Source organism: Acomys minous, assembly GCF_964271855.1.
Source record: "Acomys minous genome assembly, chromosome: 10".
Lineage (NCBI taxonomy): Eukaryota > Metazoa > Chordata > Mammalia > Rodentia > Muridae > Acomys > Acomys minous.
The window spans coordinates 69,290,121-69,310,845 of NC_140491.1; the positions used below are offsets into that span (position 1 = coordinate 69,290,121).

Consider the following 20,725-nt stretch of genomic DNA (forward strand, 5'->3'; position numbering starts at 1 on the left):
GAGGAACAGACTGATAGAGACACTACACCAGCCCCTGTTGAGCCTCGAGGGACTTTGACAATGGTGGAGTTGCTCTCCTCCACTGTAGGTTACATTTGAAAGGAGGCTGTGCGTTGTCCTGCTGGTTCTATCACTCCCAGTGCCTCAGGATCTTCAGCCTCTTCACAGAAGAAGAATGCAGTAATGGGTGAAGCGTGTATGGGGCTTTGGAAGTGAGATGTGCCTGGTTTGGGGGATTTGTTGGGAGAATCTTGGCTAAGTGCCTAGTATCCTCTCTCCCTCTCTTTTCCCCTGTAGCCCTCCATTAAGTTGAGGATTTGGATACAAAGACCTCAGCTTTAAAAAAAAGACCCATCTGTAAGATAAAAAATATCTGGCCATAGTGCCAGCCACGGGAAGGGCAAGAATGTCCAGGGCACTGTGGTGCTGCTTCTCTTCTAGCTCTGCCCTCTGTTCTACACAAATGCTGGGGAGTTTGAAACATCACTAAGTGTTGGTTAAATAGAAGGTTTAACCTGATTTTCTTTTTTGTGTTTTTATTTGTTTAATGAGATAAAATAAAGTCTGTGAAGTTGTTAGTATGACGTGCTGATAAGCATTTCCTGTTCAGCTGTAATTAGCATGCTACTTTTCTGAGGTGCCTTAGACCAGTTTCTGCCTTGCCTTCAGAATAGAGCCTTAGCTGGGTGTGGTGTCATGCGACTGTATCCCTGCACTTGTGAGGCATAGATGGGATGTCTGTGAGTCCAAGGCTAGTTTGGTCTGCATAGGAGTTCCAGGACAGCCAGAGGTATATAGGAGGAAGGTTGGAGGGAGGTTAAAGATTGAGACTGAGGGCCAGTGTTATGGGGGCTGTGGAATTGCCCAGCTCTTTGGTATTCTCCATTGTGTGGTAGTGGAATTTTAGGGATCTTGTTGGGGTTGGTTTTCTTTTAAGTGCCGGAGATAAGCTTAGGACTGCCAGCAGGCATGCTAGGTGGGCACCCCACACAGGGCTGACGAGCCCTGACATTACCCATTCATAAGTAGCTCAGCTCTCAGCCTCAGGTACAGGGTGCTGTGCTCCTCCCAACAGTGCTGAAGCACACCCTGGCAGGCCTGGCCTCGGCCAGGGGTTGTTGGGCCTTGGGAGCTGGTAGATGCCAGGAATTGGCCCTGTATGAGTTGGGAGTATGCTTATACTGCTCCAGGGAGGGAAAGAAGTGGGGAGAGATCCCTTGTGCACACACAGGCTGAGGACGACTCCTTTCGTGGTGGTGTGGTGGCAATGCTGTTGATGCTGGTGCATTTCTAAGTGCTGCACTCCCCTGAAAACATGGGCTGCATTCGATCCTTTCCATGATGGTAAAGTCCAGCTGTGTGAGGATGCTTTCACGTGTATGCTTTTTTAACTACTTGTACTTAGCATCCCCTAAGGTAAATGTTTAGATTTGATTGCTTTCTGGGATGCTGGGCAATTGGATATTGTCCACAATACACTGCGAGCTACGTTTCAAAGTTTGTTTGAAAGAGCCGTAGAATCTTTTTTGTTTTGTTTTGTTTGCTTTTTGAAGGCTCCTGATGGACAGAATAGTATTTAACAAAAGTGTCTCACAGCACGAGTGAGGTGGTCATGCTGTCCTGGCCAACACTGATGAGGCTCTGCAGGGTGCTGGTTTTCTTGGGCACATACTACCTTAGAAGACATAGCTATATTGGAGGGAGGCCAGGAAACAGACAGATCAGGACACCAAAAATGCTGACTCTGTTTTTATCTAGAGAGCACACCCTCATAAAGCACACCCCAGCAGACCGTAACTGTCCTGGGGGTGACGACCCATCTGCTCGGCTCTGCCACTAGTGCACAGCTGTGTGCACAACAAGCAGCTGAGGAAGGAGTTGGTTAAGGGTCTGGATGCTTCTCCTCTGACTAGAGATGGGAGGCCTTGATGTTCTCAAGGAAGGCTTGACCAAAGGGCCCCCAGAATGATAACTCTCTGGGTGCTTGGGAAGGGCCAAATCAACATGTTTTATTTTAAACTTTTGTCTTGGGGATCTAAGGTAGCCATAGAATTTTGAATTCTGTCTTTTTCTAAAGCATTCTTTGTTTTTAGGGCAGTAATTACAGAAGAGTTCAAAGTGCCTGATAAAATGGTTGGATTCAGTAAGTATCTGCATTGTCTTTTCCCCATAGCTGTTACCTGTTTTTCCTGTAACTTTTCCTTAGTGCTTGTCTGTTTATAATCTCTTATGAACATGTCACCTGTGCTAGAGTGCTTGTGAGAGTGTTGCAGGCACTAAGGTCAGTAGCATCCAGAGCACTGACACCCCTAGCTCACCTCAGCTAAAAACACTGTTCCCTGCTGTGTGTCACATGCAGTTTCTGTTGCCGTGGTGCCCAGGGGCTGAGATGGGCTCCCCAGAGGTGGCTTGTAGTAAGCTGTGAGCTGAGTGTGTTTGCTGAGTAAATTGAGCCATCCACACATGGTTCAGTGTGGAGGGGGAGGCACATTCTGACCCTGCTCATTCTGTTGCAGTTATTGGCAGGGGAGGTGAGCAGATTTCACGGATTCAAGCAGAATCTGGTTGCAAAATTCAGATTGCCTCAGGTAAGGGCTGTTTTCTCATAGATTCGTTTAGTAGAATCAGTGTTGCACAACAGTTTCCAGAATTCCGTGTCTTTGCTTTTGTTTAAAAGCGAGGGTAAGTATGTGCGGTTGCTGTCTGTTGTTCTGCACTTCTGGAGTGGACCCCACCTGCGCACCAGAGCGAAAGCCAGCCTGGAGATGAGGCGCACACCTGCCGTCTAAGGCAGCACCCAACTCTGGCCAGCATGGCCTTTGCCTAACACCTGCCGGCTGGGCTAGGACCTGTGTTTTCTGCACCAGAATGTGATGCCAGGCATAGCGGGGCCTGCACCCAGCTTCCCTGTAGAAGACCATCCCTCCACTTTGTGGAGAGAGGACAGTAGGGGTCCTGGCTGATTGTGTATCAAACACCTTTTAGGACCTCTCAAAACATTGTTTCAGTTTTGACCATTTGATGTTGAAAGACACTGATTGAAGAACAGTTTTTATTTATTTTAGTTGTAGCTTTATTATGTCATCTGCGCGTGACCTCTTTCCGTTTGACAGGAAGGGTCTGGAGACATTCGAGTAGAAAACGTTGGTCATTTATAAGATACTCTCTGCAGTGTCTGGAAGGCAGTAATTGTTGTTAGCTGTTTGTCTTGAGGGTTTTGTTTGCTCATTTTTTTACAGAGCTGGGGATTGAAAACAGAGCCTCACATACATAGGCAAGCAAACACTAAACCCCCAGCTCCCCCTTTCAGTGTTTTGAGGAAGGAGTTTTTAGAATCAGTCATGTTTTGGAAACAGATTTTCCTCTTGTGTTAGATGGCCAGGGCCAGTGCCACATCCCTGCTGCCAATTTCTTGGGATAATGGATACAGTAAATGCTATAATCCTATGTGCTTATGAAGCCCTTCCTAACACATCTCAGCGCAGTGTGCTTCCCTGAGACCATGAAGCTGCTCCGCTCAGGGTAAGGGAGGCATGGTGAGGTCCGTGGTGCTGAGGAGCCTTTGGGAGGCCAGGGTGAGTGGAGCTCTGTGACAAGGACTGACCGCAGAGCTCTGCTGTGCCCTCCTGGCTCCCTGGCGGGACCCAGTCTCTACGTCCCCCAGCAAAGCAAACTGGTCTTTTTGGGAGACTGCGCTTCTGTGGGGATGGCGTAGGAACCAGCCCCAGAGAGACAGTCTACACACAGAGGCAGAGGCACACAGCTGCCTGATGCCCACCAACACACCTCATCTTCTTGATTCTTCTTATAGAGAGTTCTGGGATTCCAGAGAGGCCCTGTGTACTTACCGGAACCCCAGAAAGTATTGAGTAAGTTTGTTTTATTTACTTTTTCCTTTTACTCTTCTTCCTCCTTCCCCAAGTGAGGAGAAATGGAAGGGCAAAACTGTTGCTGCAGACTGTCAATCTGTGCTGAATCCACCCACAGCACACCTCCACTAGGAGAAAGGCCTGGGAGGTTACCACACCAGGAGAGAGCGCTCGTAGGTTACCTGAAACACACGAGCCTAGACTGCCTCCCGGCTGTCATGACCTGTCCACTAAACCAGGGACTCGGCAGTGGACACCTACCTTGGCCAAGCACGCTAATCACCCACCTCCTTGTTAACACCGCCCATACCCTAAGGGTCAGAGGACTTGGTCACTCTGTGAGCCACAGAGAGCTGAACACCAGGCCTTTTTCCTGGGCGGGCTGATCGGCTTACCCTTCTGATGTTTGTGAACCAAGTGACTCCACTCTTTGTGACCTTTGCTCCACTCACAGAGCCCTGCGAAACAGGCAGCGGGTCCTTGGCAAGAGCCCTGATGATTTGCCTCGATTTCCTGCCCGGGTACATGCTTGCTCGGAGCCTTGTACCAAACACAGAGCTCCTAAGCCCAGGTCCCTCCTTGGGAGGAGAGTGCAGGCTGGAGTGGATGGCTTTCCTCTTCCAGTCTGTCCAGGGGTGTTTTGCTAGGGTGGGGGCTGAGATTATGTCTGGCTCAGTAGGTAGGGTTGGTTTATTGTTTCCATTTCTCAGGGAGCCTAGATGGCTTTAAATTCTCCTGCTCGGCTATAACATTGCAGGCGGTGAACCAGAATAAACACCGCTGGCAGGTGTGCATTAGAGGGCATGCTGGATGGTTGGGCTGGAGTCACAGCATTTTTCCAGCACAGGTTAATCTAGTACACTAGCAAAATACTAAAAAGCTGCTGCAGCTGAGAGTCCACAAGATGGTTCTGCACACAAAGGCTCAAGACTGCAAAAGCCGCTCATCCTTCCACTCTCCTCAGCACTCCTGCTTTGTATCCGCCCAAGGAGCTGAGGCCTGAGAGCTAAGCTTTAGAAGGAATCTTTCTCCAGCACAGCCAGCCTGTCTGCTTGCTCAAACTGTTTCTATCAGAGGAACAAAAAAAGTAGCTGGTGTGTGATGATTTAAACAATAAATTCTGCAAGTAACAGCCAGGGAAGATTCTGGTGCAGAAAAGGAAACTGGCCCAACATGTGACATTGTGGGTTGGGTTGATCTGTTGCCACGTTGCAGAAATGAAGACAGATAGTGGGGTGTGAAGCACAAAATCCCTTCTGGGTGCTCCCTGGAATACAGCTGCAGCAGGACACGGCCCCTCCTGCCCGGGAACCACACTGGAGATGTGGCTTTAGCTGAAGTCCTAAAGCAGTGTTGCTGGCCACAGGGAGACTTTGGAGTTGAGGAGCTCAAGCGTGGCTACTAACCCTTGCTTTCTTCCGTCTTTCTCGTCGCTCCTTCTTTCCCTCACCCTTGTTAACAAGTGTGCTGAGTGCTTCCCTGTGAGGGTTGTGTTGGGCTGGGGAAGAGAGATGGACAAAGGAATAAGAGGAGCTTTCTCTTACCAGAGCTGCTGACATTCAAAGTAGGCAGGCCGTTGTGAAGATGTAAGCAGGTGCAGAGGGCAGGCACGTAGGGTGGGGTCTGACGTTGGTCTGAGCCGCCACATGGAAACTGAAGTGCTGTGCTGTGCTGTGTGTTGCTTTTGAATTGCAGTTCTGTAGCATGGTGGATGGTTCAGACCTCCCAGGTTGTGAGGCAGGAGCTGGAGCTGGATGGAGGGCTGCCTTGACTCCTTGTGCTTTCCCTGGCTCCGTCTCCCTTCCTAGAAGACCTTAAACATCCATTTAATGCTGGGTCTCTTGTGATTTTTCTCCTCTTCAAGACAAGCCAAACGGCTCCTGGGGCAGATTGTGGACCGATGTCGGAATGGACCTGGCTTTCACAATGACATAGATGGCAACAGCACAATCCAGGAGCTTCTCATCCCTGCGTCCAAAGTGGGTCTGGTCATCGGCAAAGGAGGGGAAACAATCAAGCAGTTGCAGGTGCGTGAGCTGGCCTGGCCTTGCACACTGTGGGGCCATGGCTCCCTTCCAAAGCTCTCCTCACATGGGACAGGATCCCTCCTTTTGATGGCATGTGCTGATGCCAAATGTCTGGGGCAGGAGAGATACCATGGGACAGCCTGGAGTCAGGGCTCCTGAAGTCTGCTCTTTGTTAGTGTTGAATTCATGCTCCTAAGACAGACTAGGGGTGCGTATACATGTACCTGGAATTTCAGCACCCAGGCTGAGGGCAGGAGGATCAGGACTTCAAGACCAGCCTAAGCTACATAATAAGTTTGAGCTCATACTTGCCTACATGAGGCCCTGGCCTGGGGGAGGGGTTCATTAATAGCTAGGTATGGTGGCACAGGCCTGGAGTCTCATCACTTAGGAGGCTAGGGTGGGAAGATTGTATGTTGGAGGCTAGCCAAGGCTATATATAGCAAGACCGTATCTTTAAAAATTACAAAGAAGCTGGGTGTGGTGGCACACACCTGTAACCCCAGCACTCAAGAAGGCAGAGGCAGGTGGATCGCTGTGAGTTTGAGGACAGCCAAGGCTACACACAGAAACCCTGTCTCAATAAACTAAATTAAATAATAAATAATATTTGAGAGTGAACATCCCCAGATGAGGCAGTGTATATGTTCCAGACAGCATCCACGCTGACCCCAGGATGGGTAGACATGCCCTAGAGTGCAGTTCTGCTCAGTTCTGAACAGACTTAGATCTCTGGGGCTTTCACAGCTGCAGGTAACCACCTATGCATCATACCCCAGGCCTCAGATTGCAGAAGTCCTCCTACAACCTACAGTAAATTGTAAAAGCTTAGGATTTGGTGTCACAGAACCGACATTTCAGCCAATTAGCCCTGGGCCTCTGGACGGTTTCAGAACCCATTTCATCGGTGCCTGGTGTGGGGGTGCGGTGGCGCTTGATTGCATGGTGGGCACAGGTTGTCATCAGCTAACAATAAGCAGAATACATAGTGTATAGCACTTGTAGGAACAGCAGGCTAGAGTTTAGATACTCCGGATATGGTAAAGAGGATGGGTACATTGGGAGTTTGTCTTACGTGATGTGTGTCAGCATTCCCAGAAGCCAGCCTGGGCCCAGGTGAGGATCCACCTTGTGGGAGGTGAGACACAGACTTATGATGAACTCCCCAGTCCTGCTTCGCAAGGCATTGAGCGTTTGCCCATGACATTGAGGGCTGTGTGCTTGCATGTTCCCCAACAGGAGCGAACAGGTGTGAAAATGGTCATGATCCAGGATGGCCCACTGCCCACAGGAGCAGACAAGCCTCTCCGCATCACTGGAGATCCATTTAAAGTACAGGTAGGAAGGAACTCACGGGTCAGCTCTGTCCAGCCCACTGGCTGCAACCCTTTAATATGGTTCCTCATGTTGTGATGACCCCTAGCCATAAACTTACTTTGTTGCTGCTTCATAACTATAGCTCTGCTACTGTTAGGAATTATAAATTTTTTTTTTTTTTTATGTTTTCTGGTGGTCTTAGGCCTTTGACCCTTTCACAGGGGTTGGTCAGTGCCTACCCCCAGGGCGTGTGTTTCCACTCACAGGTTGAGAACTGCTGGTCTAACCCAGGCGGTTGTCAACAGCTGGTAGAGTGTGAGGGCCACATAAGAACGGGCTGCTGCCTGGGACAGTGTACACTGGTTTTCTTTTCTGTTGTTGTTGCTGTTGCTGCTGTTGTTTTGTTTTTCGAGACAGGGCTTCTCTGTGTAGCCTTGGCTGTTGACCAGGCTAGCCTCAGACTCAGAGTGATCCTCCTGCCTCTGCCTCCCTAGTGCTGGGATAAAGGCATGCACCACCATGCCCAGCTACACTGGTTTTCATATTGCAGATGATGCTGAGTATATTGTTAGCCTTGTTGGGCTTAAACCCAGGCCAGGTGGAGGTGCAGATGAGAACAAGTGCCAGAGCCCAGGCATGTGTGTGGCTTCAGCACAGTGTCCTGAGCTGAGAAAGTCTAGCCTGTGGCTCTTGCTGGTCCAGAAATGCAGGTGTAGGCGGCTATATGTTGTCAGTGAAATCTAGTGTTCTGTCATCTGCAGCCTGTCTCCTTTCTGCACCTAACTTGTTGTGCATCTTCAAGACTATTGGCATTGGGGTGGTGCTGGCAGAGGCGCACGCCTTTAATCCCAGCACTCAGGAGGCAGCAGCAGTGGATCTTTGAGATCCAGGACAGCCAGGACTTCACAGAGAAACCCTGTCTTGAAGAATAAAATAAAATAAAAGCAAGGTGTACAGCTTCAGAGAAGCAACACCTGAGGTGGTTCTCTGGCTTCCACATACTAATATTAAACATATGTACACACTTATGTTGTCATCGTCCTTCTCCCCCCATCAGTCAGGTTTTCAAGTGTGAGCCACTGTATCATACAGTTTACACGGTGCTAGGGGCTGGCCCTGTGGCTTTGTGTGTAGTATAAGCACTCTACAACACCTGTATGTCCAGCCTCCTGCAAAGTGTCTTATTCAGGAAAACACTCATATTTTATTGACCTTTCTTCATAAATTTGCAGGGAAATAATCGACTTTTAATGTCTTCAGTTCTTTTTTCCTTCTGTTTGGTTACAGTTTTAAGGCATTGAACCTAAGGTCCTGGGCAGGGTAAATAAGCACTAAGCCCATTTTGTATTAAAAACAGGTGTGAAAGGATGCACTTACCTTTTGGGAGAGAACAGTGGGATCCACTTCATGCTTTCGGGTCTATGAGGTCATCTTTTGTTGTTTTGTTTTGTTTTGTTTGGGGCTTTTTCAAGACAGAGTTTCTCTGTGTAGCCTTGGCCATCCTGGCCTCGAACTCACAGCAACCTGCCTGTCTGGGATTAAAGGCATGGGCTACCATGCCCAATTTTATGAGGCCATCTTAGTCAGAATTCAGTGACTGTGGCAGTTCCTCTGGCCTGGGGTGTGGCTCAGTCACATACCACATGCCTGGGATTGTACATGGTCCTTGGTTCCACCCTAGCACTTCAATGTAAAAGCCAAGGTAATAAGAGTTCTGAAGGCAGGAGCTGTGTCTGTGGCCTGTCCTGCCTGTTCTCTGGCTTCAAGGGAGCCTTTGCCAGAAACTCTTGGGGCCACTGGAAGAGTTTTCTACCATACGTTAGCTGTGTTGGCCCAGCTGAAAGTAAAGTGGGGGACTGAACCTCAGAGTCAGGGTCATATGAAGAACACGCCCCTAAGAGCTCTCATCCTTGCCGGCAGCTGAGCACCTTCACAGTTTGGAATCCCATTGGTTGTGATACTGGCATTTCACCTGCTGCTGTCTTTTCTAAGATTTTTCCCAATGGTACTTTTTGGTTTTGTTTGTACAGCAAGCAAGAGAAATGGTCCTAGAGATCATCCGAGAAAAAGATCAGGCTGACTTCCGGGGTGTGCGTGGCGATTTTGCCTCCCGAGCAGGAGGAGGTAGTATAGAGGTAAGCCAGACTCACAAGTCAGTGGGCAAACAAGGTTGAGTTCAAAGCCAGCTTGGTTTCTATAACAAGCTCCAAGCCAGCCAGGGCTACTTATGATAAGACCCTGTCTCAAAAAAAAAAAAAAAAAAAAGGTATGGCACAAAAATGATTGGTCGTACTTGCCTCAGCTCCTGAACATCAAACTGGGATGTAGTTTTTGTCTTGTCTTCCAAACTCTTAATTAAGAGTACGCATATGGCTCAAGGGTGTGAGGAAGGACCAAGCATGAGAAGCAGCTGCATTACAGGCCAGGTCACTGCTCTGGTTTTCAGTTTTGCTTTAGAAGTTAACTTGATGTCCAGGTAGGGGCCAAAATCCAAGTTCTCAGTGGCATGAGTTGTGATTGTTTCAAACCTGGAGTCTTATTGATGAGATGGTATCAGAATCTATCCTGCAATTTTCATTTGAGCCACAACATACAAACATCATGCCTAGGGCTGGAGAGATGGCTCAGTGGTTAAGAGCACTGATTGCTCTTCCAAAGGTCCTGAGTTCAATTCCCAGCAACCACATGGTGGTTCAAAACCATCTATAATGAGATCTGGTGCCCTCTTCTGGCCTGTAGGCAGAACACTGTATACATAATAAATAAATAAGTCTTTTTAAAAAGTTATTTACTTAAAAACAAACAAACAAACATCAACCCTGGTGCAATGAGTCAGATTCACAGTGGCCCTTGTGGATGAGGAAGAGTCACATGGAGAGCTCTCTAGAAGCAGTGGTACAGAGTTTCTGTGGTGACCAGTAGGTGCTGAGTCTAGATGCTGATGATGATGATCATATGACTGTCTTATGCCATGGGGCTCTGCACCTGTGCATTTTTTACCATAGTTTGACAGCTGAGGAACAGAAGACTATAAACGGCCACGGGGATAGCTAGTGCGATATATTTGTATGCATTTCACAGAACTTGGGAAATAAGATGATCATTCTATATATTTTCTCTGTAGGCGTTTTCTTATTTTTGTAACTTTTTTGGGTCAGATTTTATACTTTTTTTTTTTATAGTTGTGAGCAATATAATCAATCACAGAATTGTTCTAAAAGGAAAAAAAGTGGCTTTATTATGTTGTTTATTTTAAAGTCTTATCTTTAGGAGCACTGGCCTCATATCCCAGCCCCCACACAACAGCTCATAGCCACCTGTAACTCAAGCTCTAGGGGATCCACCGTCTGTGCAGTGCGTATGCAGAAGCTCTGATGGGTCGTCTCTCTTGTCTAGGTGTCCGTACCTAGGTTTGCTGTTGGGATTGTCATAGGAAGAAACGGAGAGATGATTAAAAAGATCCAGAATGATGCTGGTGTGAGGATCCAATTCAGACCAGGTTGGTTTGTGTTAGACCTAGACAGTGTGTGTGGTGGTTTATTTCTCTTTGGCAATCTCTGTCTCCTCCCCTGTTCATCATGCCCTGCCTTGGTTGAACACTTGATGTTCTTTCTGGCCTGTGGTTTCTAGTGTCATTCCCCCACCCCACCCCACCCCACACACACACACATACGTACACACATAAAATATGAAGATTTCAGTATCACATTTTCAGTTTGTAATTTTGCTGAGTGAAGATTCCTTTACAAAATACACCTTTTAGATTTTATACAATCAGAGACAATTTAATGGCACAAAGAAGGATAAACACCTTTCACGAAAGGGGCAAAGATGTTACTGTAGTGCTTAGGCTGGCCTTGAGCTCATTGTTGTCTTGCCTCAATCTCCCAAGTGCTGGCTCATCTGGACCTGACAGTGATTGGGTGTTTCCCTGAAACATGTTAAAAGGCACACTCAGCATCACACTGCCTTAGACTCGGAAACGTTCTTTGCTCTTTGACCTTGGACTTTTCTTTGCCCTCTCTCATCTGATTCCACAGACGACGGAATTAGTCCAGAAAGAGCAGCACAGGTCATGGGCCCTCCAGAGCGGTGTCAGCATGCAGCACACATCATCAACGAACTCATTCTCACAGCACAGGTGGGTCTAGCACTCTGGGTCTAGGCAGCACCATATTAGAGCCAGAGACTTTTCCATATCTGCCTCTGCCTGCCTGTGCTTTTCTTTGCTGGTTTGTTACCCCTGCCTTTATCACCCAGAATCTAGGTTTTCACTACACATTTATTTCGTGTGTGTGTGTGTGTGTGTGTGTGTGTGTGTGTGTGTGTGTGTTTTGCATATGGCATGATGGCATGAGTGTGGCAGACAGTTCTCTGGAGACGCCACCACGTGTGTCCTGAGGATCAAATTCAGTTGTTAGGTTTGGTGGCAGCACCCTTGCCCGGTGAGCTGTCTCACATGCCCTGGGTGTTGTCTACAGAGACAACTGTGTCTAGTCTGTGGCCCACAAGCTATGTGCATGCTAACTATAAGTATAGCCCAACACAAAATTACAACCTTTATGAAATAAAGCTTCTAAGTTTTTGTTTTTATTTTTTTAAGATTTATTTGTTTTATGTGTATAAGTACTCTATCTGCATGTGCACGTGCACACCCAGAGGAGGTCATCAGATCCCGGTACAGATGGTTGTGAGCCATCATGTGGTTGCCGGGAATTGAACTCAGGACCTCTGGAAGAGTAGACAGTGCTCTTAACTGCTGAGCCATCTCTCCAACCCTACCTTTGAGATTTTGTTTGTTTGTTTGTCTTTTTTTTTTTTTTTTTTACTGTCCTGGACTCAATTTGTAGACCAAGCTGGCCTTGAATTCATGGAGATCTGCTTGCCTCTGCCTCCCTGGGTACACAGGTGCGCACCACTGTACCCAGCTCAAGATTTTTTAAAATTTGTTTTTACTTAGCGTTTTGTTTGGGTAATTGTGTTTGCATTTGTGTTTGTAGCACATGTGTGTGCAATACCCATAGAGGCTAGAAGACAATGTTGGATCCCCTGGAACTGGTGTCAGAAGTAACTGTGACCCACCTGGCATGGGTGCTGAGAACCAAAAATGCAAGTGCTCTTAGCCACTGAGTGTCTGCCTAGTCCTAGTTCTGTGGTTCTGAAGCATGAGCTTTGTGGATGGTGGTGTCACAGTGTAAAGGCTGCACGTGCCTGACAGGATAAATGCCAAGCAGGGTGCCCACCCCAGCAGTCAGGCATGTGTGATGCAAAACCAACATGGAAGATGACCCAGCAGGTGGGAGCACTGTCTGCTCCTCCAGAGGACCTGAGTTCAATTCCCAGTGCCCACATGGCAGCTCACAAAACTGTCTGTAGCTCTAAGAGCTTACACCCTCACACAGACAAACATGTAGACTAAACACCAATACACATAAAATTGAAATAAAAAACAATATGCGATGGAATACAGGAAGTGCTGCAGGACCTCTTCGTACACTTGGATTTTGTTGTTGATGCTTGCGGTTGGGGGCGGGAGGAGGGGGCGCATATTGGTACAGGGCCTGTCTCTGTAGCACAGACTGGCTTTGAACTTATGATGATCTTCCTGCCTCAGCCTCCTAAGTTTTGGGACTCCAGGGGCTATGCCCCTAGTCCTGTTCTCACACTTGGTTCCAAGTGTGCCTTTAGAATGTAAGTGTGTTTGTGTGGCCTGATTAGCATCTGCTAACCTGAGGGAGAACATGTACGCAGTGGTAGAATTGCACGTCCTCTAGGTGTGCAGCACTGACACCACATCACTGACCATAGACACATCAGAGTCACTGAGTAGCATATTAGAAATTGTCTTGCCTGTTTCTCCATTAACCCCTGACCTCTGACAAGTCATGTGGTGCCTGCAGGGATTCCGCCTGTCTTGGCAGCACCAGATCAGTCTCAGTGAAGGGTTACTTCTCAGTTGTAAATGTGTGCCTCCTGCTCAATCCCGAGCACCTGGGTGTGGGGCTTGGTGGCTTCTTAGGGCCTGTTGTCATCGTTCCTACCTTTTTTGTGTGTCCCTCACATCCAGCCTCTTGGGAAGGCTGGCTGCCTATGCCACAGTCCGACCAGAAACCCTCCGAGGACCCTGTTCACGTGTCAGACTCCATCTAGTTAGCTTGGCACTGTGCTGGCTTAGCTTCTGGGTGAGTGTGCAGTTCTGTGTACTTGGCAGGACTTCTTCACTGTGCCAGAGCTGCTTCCCCTGAGAGACTTCGGCCTGGCCCAACACCAGAGAGGAATGAGGCCTGCTGCCTTTGAGTGGAGGAGAGCTCCTCCCACAAGAGTGACACTCCGGTTCCCAGACGTACCCAGCCTTGGGCCGGCCTTTCTAGGTTTCTCTGTCTCTCACTCTTAAAGACAGGCTAGGTTGGCTTTCTAACTCACAGTGCTTCTGCCTCAGCCCCCACCTCACCCCCAGGTATTCTTGGGTTATGGATATCAGCTGCTGTGCACGACCCATCTTTCCTAAGAAATTATTCTTGTGGATCTTTCTATGCCTTCTTGGGTGTTAAGACTGCTTTGTTTTAGCTGGGCCTTTAATCCCAGTACTTGGGAGGCAGAGGCAGGCGGATCGCTGTGAGTTCGAGGCCAACCTGGTCTACAAAGCAAATCCAGGACAGCCAAGGCTACACAGAGAGACCCTATCTCAAGGGGAGAAAGAAAAAAAAACTACTTTTTTTTAAAAATTGCTTTTGTACTTATTCATTGTTTGTGGATGTTGACATGCCACTGCTTGTGTGTAAAAGTTGAAGGACAGCTTTCAGAATTTGGATCTCTCCTACCAGGTGAGTCTCAGAGATCAAACTCAGGACAGCAGTCTTTACTCACTGGGCCATCTCACCAGCCCAAGAGCTTTTTTAAAACTCCTGTTATCCTTTCTGCTGGCCTGACAGCAAAATGTTGCAGCTTGCAGTGCAGTGACTGGTCTGTCGTCTACTGTGGGTGAATTGAGTCACGCACTGCCCCTCCTGCCACTTCCAACCGCCTGTCGCTCTGTAGCACCCATTATCTGCTCCACAGACCCAACAGTAGTTAGCCTCAACTCAGGTCAGCCCTCATCTTGAAGGCCCTGTGAGGAAAATGCAGCAGATAAGATCCAGGCTTCAGCACAGAGTTCTGGCTTCCTGCTTCAGGCATGGGTGTAGATGCTGTGTGGATGCCCACGTGTGTCTTTCTGTAACAAAATATTGATCTATTTTGCTGCAGGCTTCCAAGTCTGAAGTGTTGAGGGTGAGGTGTGTAGTGTTGGGTATATCCTGTCACTTAACCTTCTCACCCCAGATGGCAGTGGCAAAAATCCTCACTGTCACCTTTGTTCTTACCAGGAAAGAGATGGCCTTGGAGGCCTTGCGGTAGCTAGAGGAAGAGGCCGAGGCCGAAGTGACTGGAGCGTGGGCACTCCTGGTGGTGTCCAGGAAATTACATACACAGTGCCAGCTGATAAGTGTGGCCTTGTAATAGGCAAAGGTAAGAGGCAGCTCAGCTGCTCAAGGGAGGGGAAGCCAACTCTCAGACCTATGTCCTTGGCACCCTCTGCGGTCCCTGTCTTGGCTTGTCATGATGGAGGCAAAGCCCATGTTTGACTGTGGGAAGACAGGAAGTTCTACCTGCCCCCTGGATCTGTTCAGCTGCTGGAGAGGGGTGGGGAAGGTCTGCGGGTCTCGGGCGCTTCCCTGTGGACTGCAGCGAACCTGCTTGTGGTGAGTCAGCAGCACTCGTGCTTATTCACGCCTGCCGCAGCGTGCTTCTAATACGAGTGCTAGCTCTGCCTCCCTGGATTTGGGCCCTGGACAGATTGAGAGCCTTTGAGTGATGCAGACAACCTGTGCTGGGCGTAGGGATTGGTTTACTACTTGCTCTTTGACGTTTGGGGGCAGTTTGGAACATGAGGTGCAAAGCCTCATTTCTGCCTACATGGTGCCCTCCTTCCTGGAAGGAGCGGGCAGAGTGGGCCATGGGCCTCGTCTTGGCTGGCCTCCCTGGGCGCGCTAAGCTGACCTGTGCTGCCAGCAGGACTTCTGTTTGACGTTGGCTTTTGTGCTTTCCTTCATTGTTCATTTGACAGTAGAGGGAGAAAATGTCTTTTCCCCGGGCCCTCAAACTTCTTACTACAGGGACTGTGTCCTCGGGAGCAGGAGTGGGTGTTACCACCACTGACCCCCAGGATTTGTAGACTCCTCTATCCGTGTCTTCTCAGATGATTGATTGGATGGTAGGAACAATGAGGGAGGGCTTTGGTTTTGGTTTGCGACCAGGTCACCCAGGCTGCCTCTCCCTGCTGACCCTCCTCTGTCAGCCTCTGGAGCACCGTTCTCTCCTTGCTAACACTGCTCCTCATGTGTGCCGACCCCAGCCACAGAATTAATGTAAATATCTGACATGCAGGTAACCTAATGTGTGACCCCATTGAAGGGTCATGCAACTGCGAAGAGGAGGCGCAACCCACAGGTTGAGAACCATTGCCGTGGGTTCTAGGATTGCAGCATGGTGACTGATGGTGCAGTTTGGTTTTGTTTTCTGGGACATGTGTCAGAAACCCTGCTAGCTACTTAGAATGATAGACTCTCCCCCACACACACACACACACCCCCAGCCCATTGTCTGTACCAAGACATCAAATTCACCTGACACTTAAAGGCAAGTCATCAGAGGTGGATGTCCTGACCTTTAAAACCATCTCTTTTTTTTTTTTAAACATTTATTTATTATTATGAACACAGTGCTCTGTCTGCATGTTACACCTGCAGGCCAGAAGAGGACACCAGATCACATTATAGATGGCTGTGAGCCACCGTGTGGTTGCTGGGAATTGAACTCAGGACCTCTGGAGGAGCAGTCAGTGCCCTTAACCTCTGAGCCATCTCTCCAGCCCCCCTTTAAAACCATCTTGTCAGTAATATTTTCACTTGAGTGTGTCTCAGCAAACCCTGCCAGAAGCACCCCATCTTTGTGTGTCTGGTGTCATTGTCCATTCTCAACAGAACCACCAAGTGGCTCCTAGAGGACAGGGGTACCAGAGCGAGATGTTTAGTAACAGTCAGGACCCACCACAAACTGAGGTAATCGAGAAGAGGGTCTTTCATGTGCACTGTTTTCGTTTTCTTGGGAAAAGCATGTGGCTGAAGGAGAGAGAGCCCAAGCAACCAGGCAGAGCTCTCCCAACTCCCGCCCTTGGACAGCCTCCCGGGCCCCTGCTGGATTTCCATGATAAACACAGCAACATTGACAGATAGTCTGGCCAGCCCTGCTCTTGTCAGCCAGGCCATTTAGCAGCTTTGATTAATTGCTTTACGATTTCACATCCAGCCGGGCCGCTGGTGGGTCACTTCTGCCCCCCATCAGGTGGAAGAATGGAGCGGGCTGCTGAATGAGCCCAAGACAGCCACCATGTGCCAAGCTAGTGACCTCAGTTTGAAGGAAGATGAACTTAAATTAACTCCTTCTGGCCGCATGCAGCTTCGCAGTGCATTTATACCCAATTAGCATGCTCCTGAGGTCTCCCAGCCCAGCATCCTGGGCTGATGGCCTGGCTAAGGTGGGGCTGCTGGGGGCTCTGCTGTCTGATGCCTGCCGGTCCTCAGTCTCAGGCACGCTCACTCTTGCCTGCTGGCCAAGGGCCACCTGAGATTAGACAGGTGCAGGTGCCTGTGGACACGGCCTTGCTTCTTTGTTCCTCACTGCATCCCCAGAATCTGATCGGGAGCAAAGCAGTTCACCCTTGATGGAGCAGAGACTACGAAGGCTATGGCCTCTGACAAAGGGCCCCGGAGCTGTGGGCATGCAGAGAACACTTAGCCATTAGCCTCTACTCTGTCTTCAGTGAGCCCAGCTGCCCTGCCTTCAGCTGGCTCACCAGGACACCTCCATTTTTGTTTCTTGGCCCTCTCACAATTGAAGGCAAAGCCTGTCTGTGCTGTCTTTCCCTTCTGCCGCTGCCTCACTGGCTTGGTAGAATGCGTAGATGAACTCCATCTGCTGGGGCAATAGCGACTGTTGGAGTGTATAAAGGAGAGCTTTGGGATAGGCTGCAGTGTGGTACACGTGGCGTTTCACGCTGGGTTTGATTGGAAAGGTAGACGCAGCCCAACATTAATACAGTCTTTGCTTTGGGGCACATGGGACTCCCTTCTCCCCTCATACCAGACCTTCAGCATTTTGTCTTCAGTGTTGTAAAACTTGTGCTCCAGGTTTCCCTTGTGCTCTGGCTGTGCTCTGTTCTCACAAAAGTGATGCAGCAGACCTCTGAGTTCTGTGAATTTTCAGAAGAATTGGGTCATTGTTCACTGGCTGGTGGAGTTTTTGTTACACACATTTCATTAAGAGACTGAGACTTGCGGGTTTTCAGAGAGAACACCATCACCCTCTTCTATCCAGGCCCTGCGTCCCGCCTCCTCCCCCTCTGTACTGCTTCTGTCTGGACCCATCCCCCCACCAAGGCAGAGGGACCTGAGAGGGAACAGGGTGTGGTACCGAAAGCCAGAATGGGCTCCAGGCATTGTTGGGGCTGTGGCCCCACATTTGACCTGTGGAGGGAGGGCAGCTCCTATCCAGGCTGAAGGCCCCCCTTGTGTGTGGTTGGCATCAGGTCTCTGGTCTCACACCGAGAGGGGTCAGCCTTTCCTGGTAGACTTCAAGGCAGAAATGAGTTCAGTGGCCAGCAGCTCCAAGGACCATGGGTCCAGACCCTTGTGTGGGGTCCCCGTGGCCACAGAGGCTTCCATCCCACTCCAGACGATCGCCTTCACTCCAGATAGCTAATTTTGCCAACAAGAAGCCCTGGACTTTAAAGCCGGGGCCCTGGTGCAGTAAGCAGAAAAAGGTGGCTCTCTCGTGGGTAAGAGTCAGCTTCCCTAAGCACAGACACAGACTGAGCCACCACTGCTCCAGTAACTGCGTCTCCTGCCTGCAGGGGGCGAGAACATCAAAAGCATCAACCAGCAATCAGGTGCACACGTGGAGCTTCAGCGGAACCCCCCTCCCAACACCGACCCCAACCTGCGGATATTTACCATCAGGGGTGCTCCTCAGCAGATCGAGGTGGCCAGGCATCTCATAGATGAGAAAGTTGGCGTACGTACACGGGCCTTTCCCCACCTGGCTTATACTAGCTGGATTTGCTTTTGGATGTCCAAGGTACCTGCTTTCCCCCAAGAACCTTATGCTTCCTGTGCCTTTCCATCCTTGCATCACGTGGGGACAGCCTCTCCTCCTCTGCCAAAGGGAAAGTCCAAGGCTCAGGGAATGCCAGGCCCAGATGCAATGAAAGAAGCCTCTGGCATGACTGGCCAAGGCTCCAGCAGTCAGACCTCCAGGCATGTCCCTGCAGGCATAGATGAGCAGCCGGACCGAAGTCTTCTCCCAGCACTGCCCCCAGGCTCCCTCAGGCGTCACCCTGGCCACCAGCCCTACAGGCAGCTTTCATTGACTCTGGCTTTAGTTTCAGGCACCTCAAAGCAGATAAAGAAAGGGAGTGTTGATGGAGGACAGATGGGCCACTGCTCACCTCAATGGGGACGTAGAATGGCAGAAAGAGCCCTGGGCCAGCCTAAATTGACGGGAGAGTCAAGCAGGTTGGTCCTCCCCCAGGGCGACATGCCAGGGCAATCGTGGTGGTGCCAGGACTGGCTGTGTGGTGGTCTTGGTCACTTGAGGGGAGCCACCACTGCAGACCTTGTCTGCTGGGGGAAGGAAGCTAGTATGAGCGCAGAGCTGTCTCCGTCACTTGACTTGCCTCCCATAGTGGGCTTCCCTGGGCGGGCCTGGGCAGAGGGCAAGGTGACAAGGTGACATGGGTGAGAGCTTCTGTGTGCCCATACAGGGTACCAGCCTCGGAGCCCCTGCAGCCTTCGGACAGAGCCCCTTCAGCCAGCCACCAGCTGCGCCACATCAAAAGTGAGTCTTCTGCCTCCGCCCTGGTAGAAGGGTCACTGCCTGTCCAGCCTCTTCTGTCCTGATCCTCTGAGGTGCTAATCCAGGTCTGGCCAGGGACAGCGTTGTGTGTGTTTTCCTATCTCCTTTCTATAGGTCACTGGCCAGTCAGGGTAAAGCCCCAGAGGTCGAGGCGCGTGGGGTCCCAGTCTTAGCAAGGGTGCACACTGCCTGGGTAAAGGGGAGTGGGTTGAGAGGGCAGCCCTTCTGGCAGACCCACAGTGCCTCCTCCCTTTCCACAGCACCTTTCCTCCCAGGGGCTTCCCCAACATTGCTGCTAAAGTTAACGGGAACCCCCACAGCACCCCTGTGAGGTAGGTGATCAACTGTCCTTCTGACAGGAGGAGGGTGAGGGAGTCAGACAATGAAGAGGAGGATTGGAAAGGGGGGGCAGGGAGGGGGGGACTCTGTGGCCTGTGCTGTCACGAAGGATTCTTCTGTCATCCACAGTGGCCCTCCAGCTTTTCTGACCCAAGGCTGGGGCAGCACTTACCAGGCTTGGCAGCAGCCCACACAACAAGTCCCAAGTAAGTGAGTCACAAGAGGGTGAGAATGTGCATCAAGTGGCCAGCTTAGACTCACAGAGCCAGGAGCTGGAGTAGGGTGGGATTGCTCTGTCCCACTCCTGGTGTCCTGCAGCATGTTCTTCCCCAGAGATGGAGGCCCAGCAGGCCCAGCATGTGGGAACGCACAGAAGATGATGAGGCTGCTTTCCCTGGCTCACGTGACCTCCTGGTGGGGACAGAGCTGGAAATGGCAGTGGCTGTGCTTTGACCAGAGTCTGGCCTGTCTCTGTTTCTGAGAGGCCTAAGCTCTAGCCTAGAGCTTCCCTGCACTCTGCTCTCTCACCTAGTCTTCTTGTGTCGACAGTGCTGTAGACAAGGGCTACGCTGCTGAGAGGAGGGCTTGTATAGCCTGCAGCGGCTCTCCATCTCTACCCTGGCGCAACCAGCTACGCTCTGCTTTGCTTTGCATTTCTCAGACAGCAACTGAAGGATTTACAAGCCCTGAAAGCTCGGCTGTTTTGTTCCCTCCCTCAAACCCAATGGCACAAGTGTTGGACTCTGACAGGTGGTTCCCAGGGAACAAGTGCCCAGTGTCCACCCTGTCACACAGACCAGCCTTGCTCTGCTGAGCTGCTGGCACTGGGTCCCTGACTCTCACCTTCCTCACACTCTGCTGTCGCGCTGTTCTCCAAGTGCTGGGCGGTTGGATACTGTTCTGATCTATATAGTCCCCACGGCAAGAGGATGGCAGGATCGTGATCCTTATCGCCCCAGTGTTCCCAGACTAAGCCCTGAGGGGAAGGCTACTGCTCCCCATGTCTCCAAGAGGAGCGAGCACTTAGGGTCAGGGTCCAGTAGAACCTGAAGCCCAGTGAGTTGGCCTGGGTGTGGGTGGTGACCAGGCCAGCTGCTTCCACCTGTGTCCATAGAGTTCCTGGCTGCACAGATAGGGTGGGAAGCAATCCTGTGCGCTACCCTACATTGCAGGGACGAGAACAGAAGCTGTTCCTCCCTGCGGTTCCGCAATGCCCCCTCCCCT

At 50.2% G+C, this 20,725-nt stretch overlaps 1 protein-coding gene across 8 annotated transcripts in view; it reads left to right on the plus strand.

The window, feature by feature from the left end:
- Positions 1 to 20,725, plus strand: part of FUBP3 (far upstream element binding protein 3) — a 52,287-nt gene that overhangs the window by 27,933 nt on the left and 3,629 nt on the right. For 6 of the 8 annotated variants that reach the window (XM_084797535.1, XM_084797536.1, XM_084797532.1 and 3 more), the window contains exons 4-16: positions 2,094 to 2,143; positions 2,517 to 2,588; positions 3,812 to 3,869; positions 5,734 to 5,896; positions 7,136 to 7,234; positions 9,244 to 9,348; positions 10,610 to 10,712; positions 11,254 to 11,354; positions 14,578 to 14,719; positions 18,162 to 18,322; positions 19,071 to 19,144; positions 19,423 to 19,494; positions 19,631 to 19,707. In XM_084797535.1, coding sequence (XP_084653661.1) covers positions 2,094 to 2,143; positions 2,517 to 2,588; positions 3,812 to 3,869; positions 5,734 to 5,896; positions 7,136 to 7,234; positions 9,244 to 9,348; positions 10,610 to 10,712; positions 11,254 to 11,354; positions 14,578 to 14,719; positions 18,162 to 18,322; positions 19,071 to 19,144; positions 19,423 to 19,494; positions 19,631 to 19,707 — 1,277 coding nt within the window. The remainder of the gene's footprint in view (positions 1 to 2,093; positions 2,144 to 2,516; positions 2,589 to 3,811; positions 3,870 to 5,733; positions 5,897 to 7,135; positions 7,235 to 9,243; positions 9,349 to 10,609; positions 10,713 to 11,253; positions 11,355 to 14,577; positions 14,720 to 18,161; positions 18,323 to 19,070; positions 19,145 to 19,422; positions 19,495 to 19,630; positions 19,708 to 20,725) is intronic. The other 2 variants (XM_084797537.1, XM_084797534.1) reach the window with 1 other exon arrangement.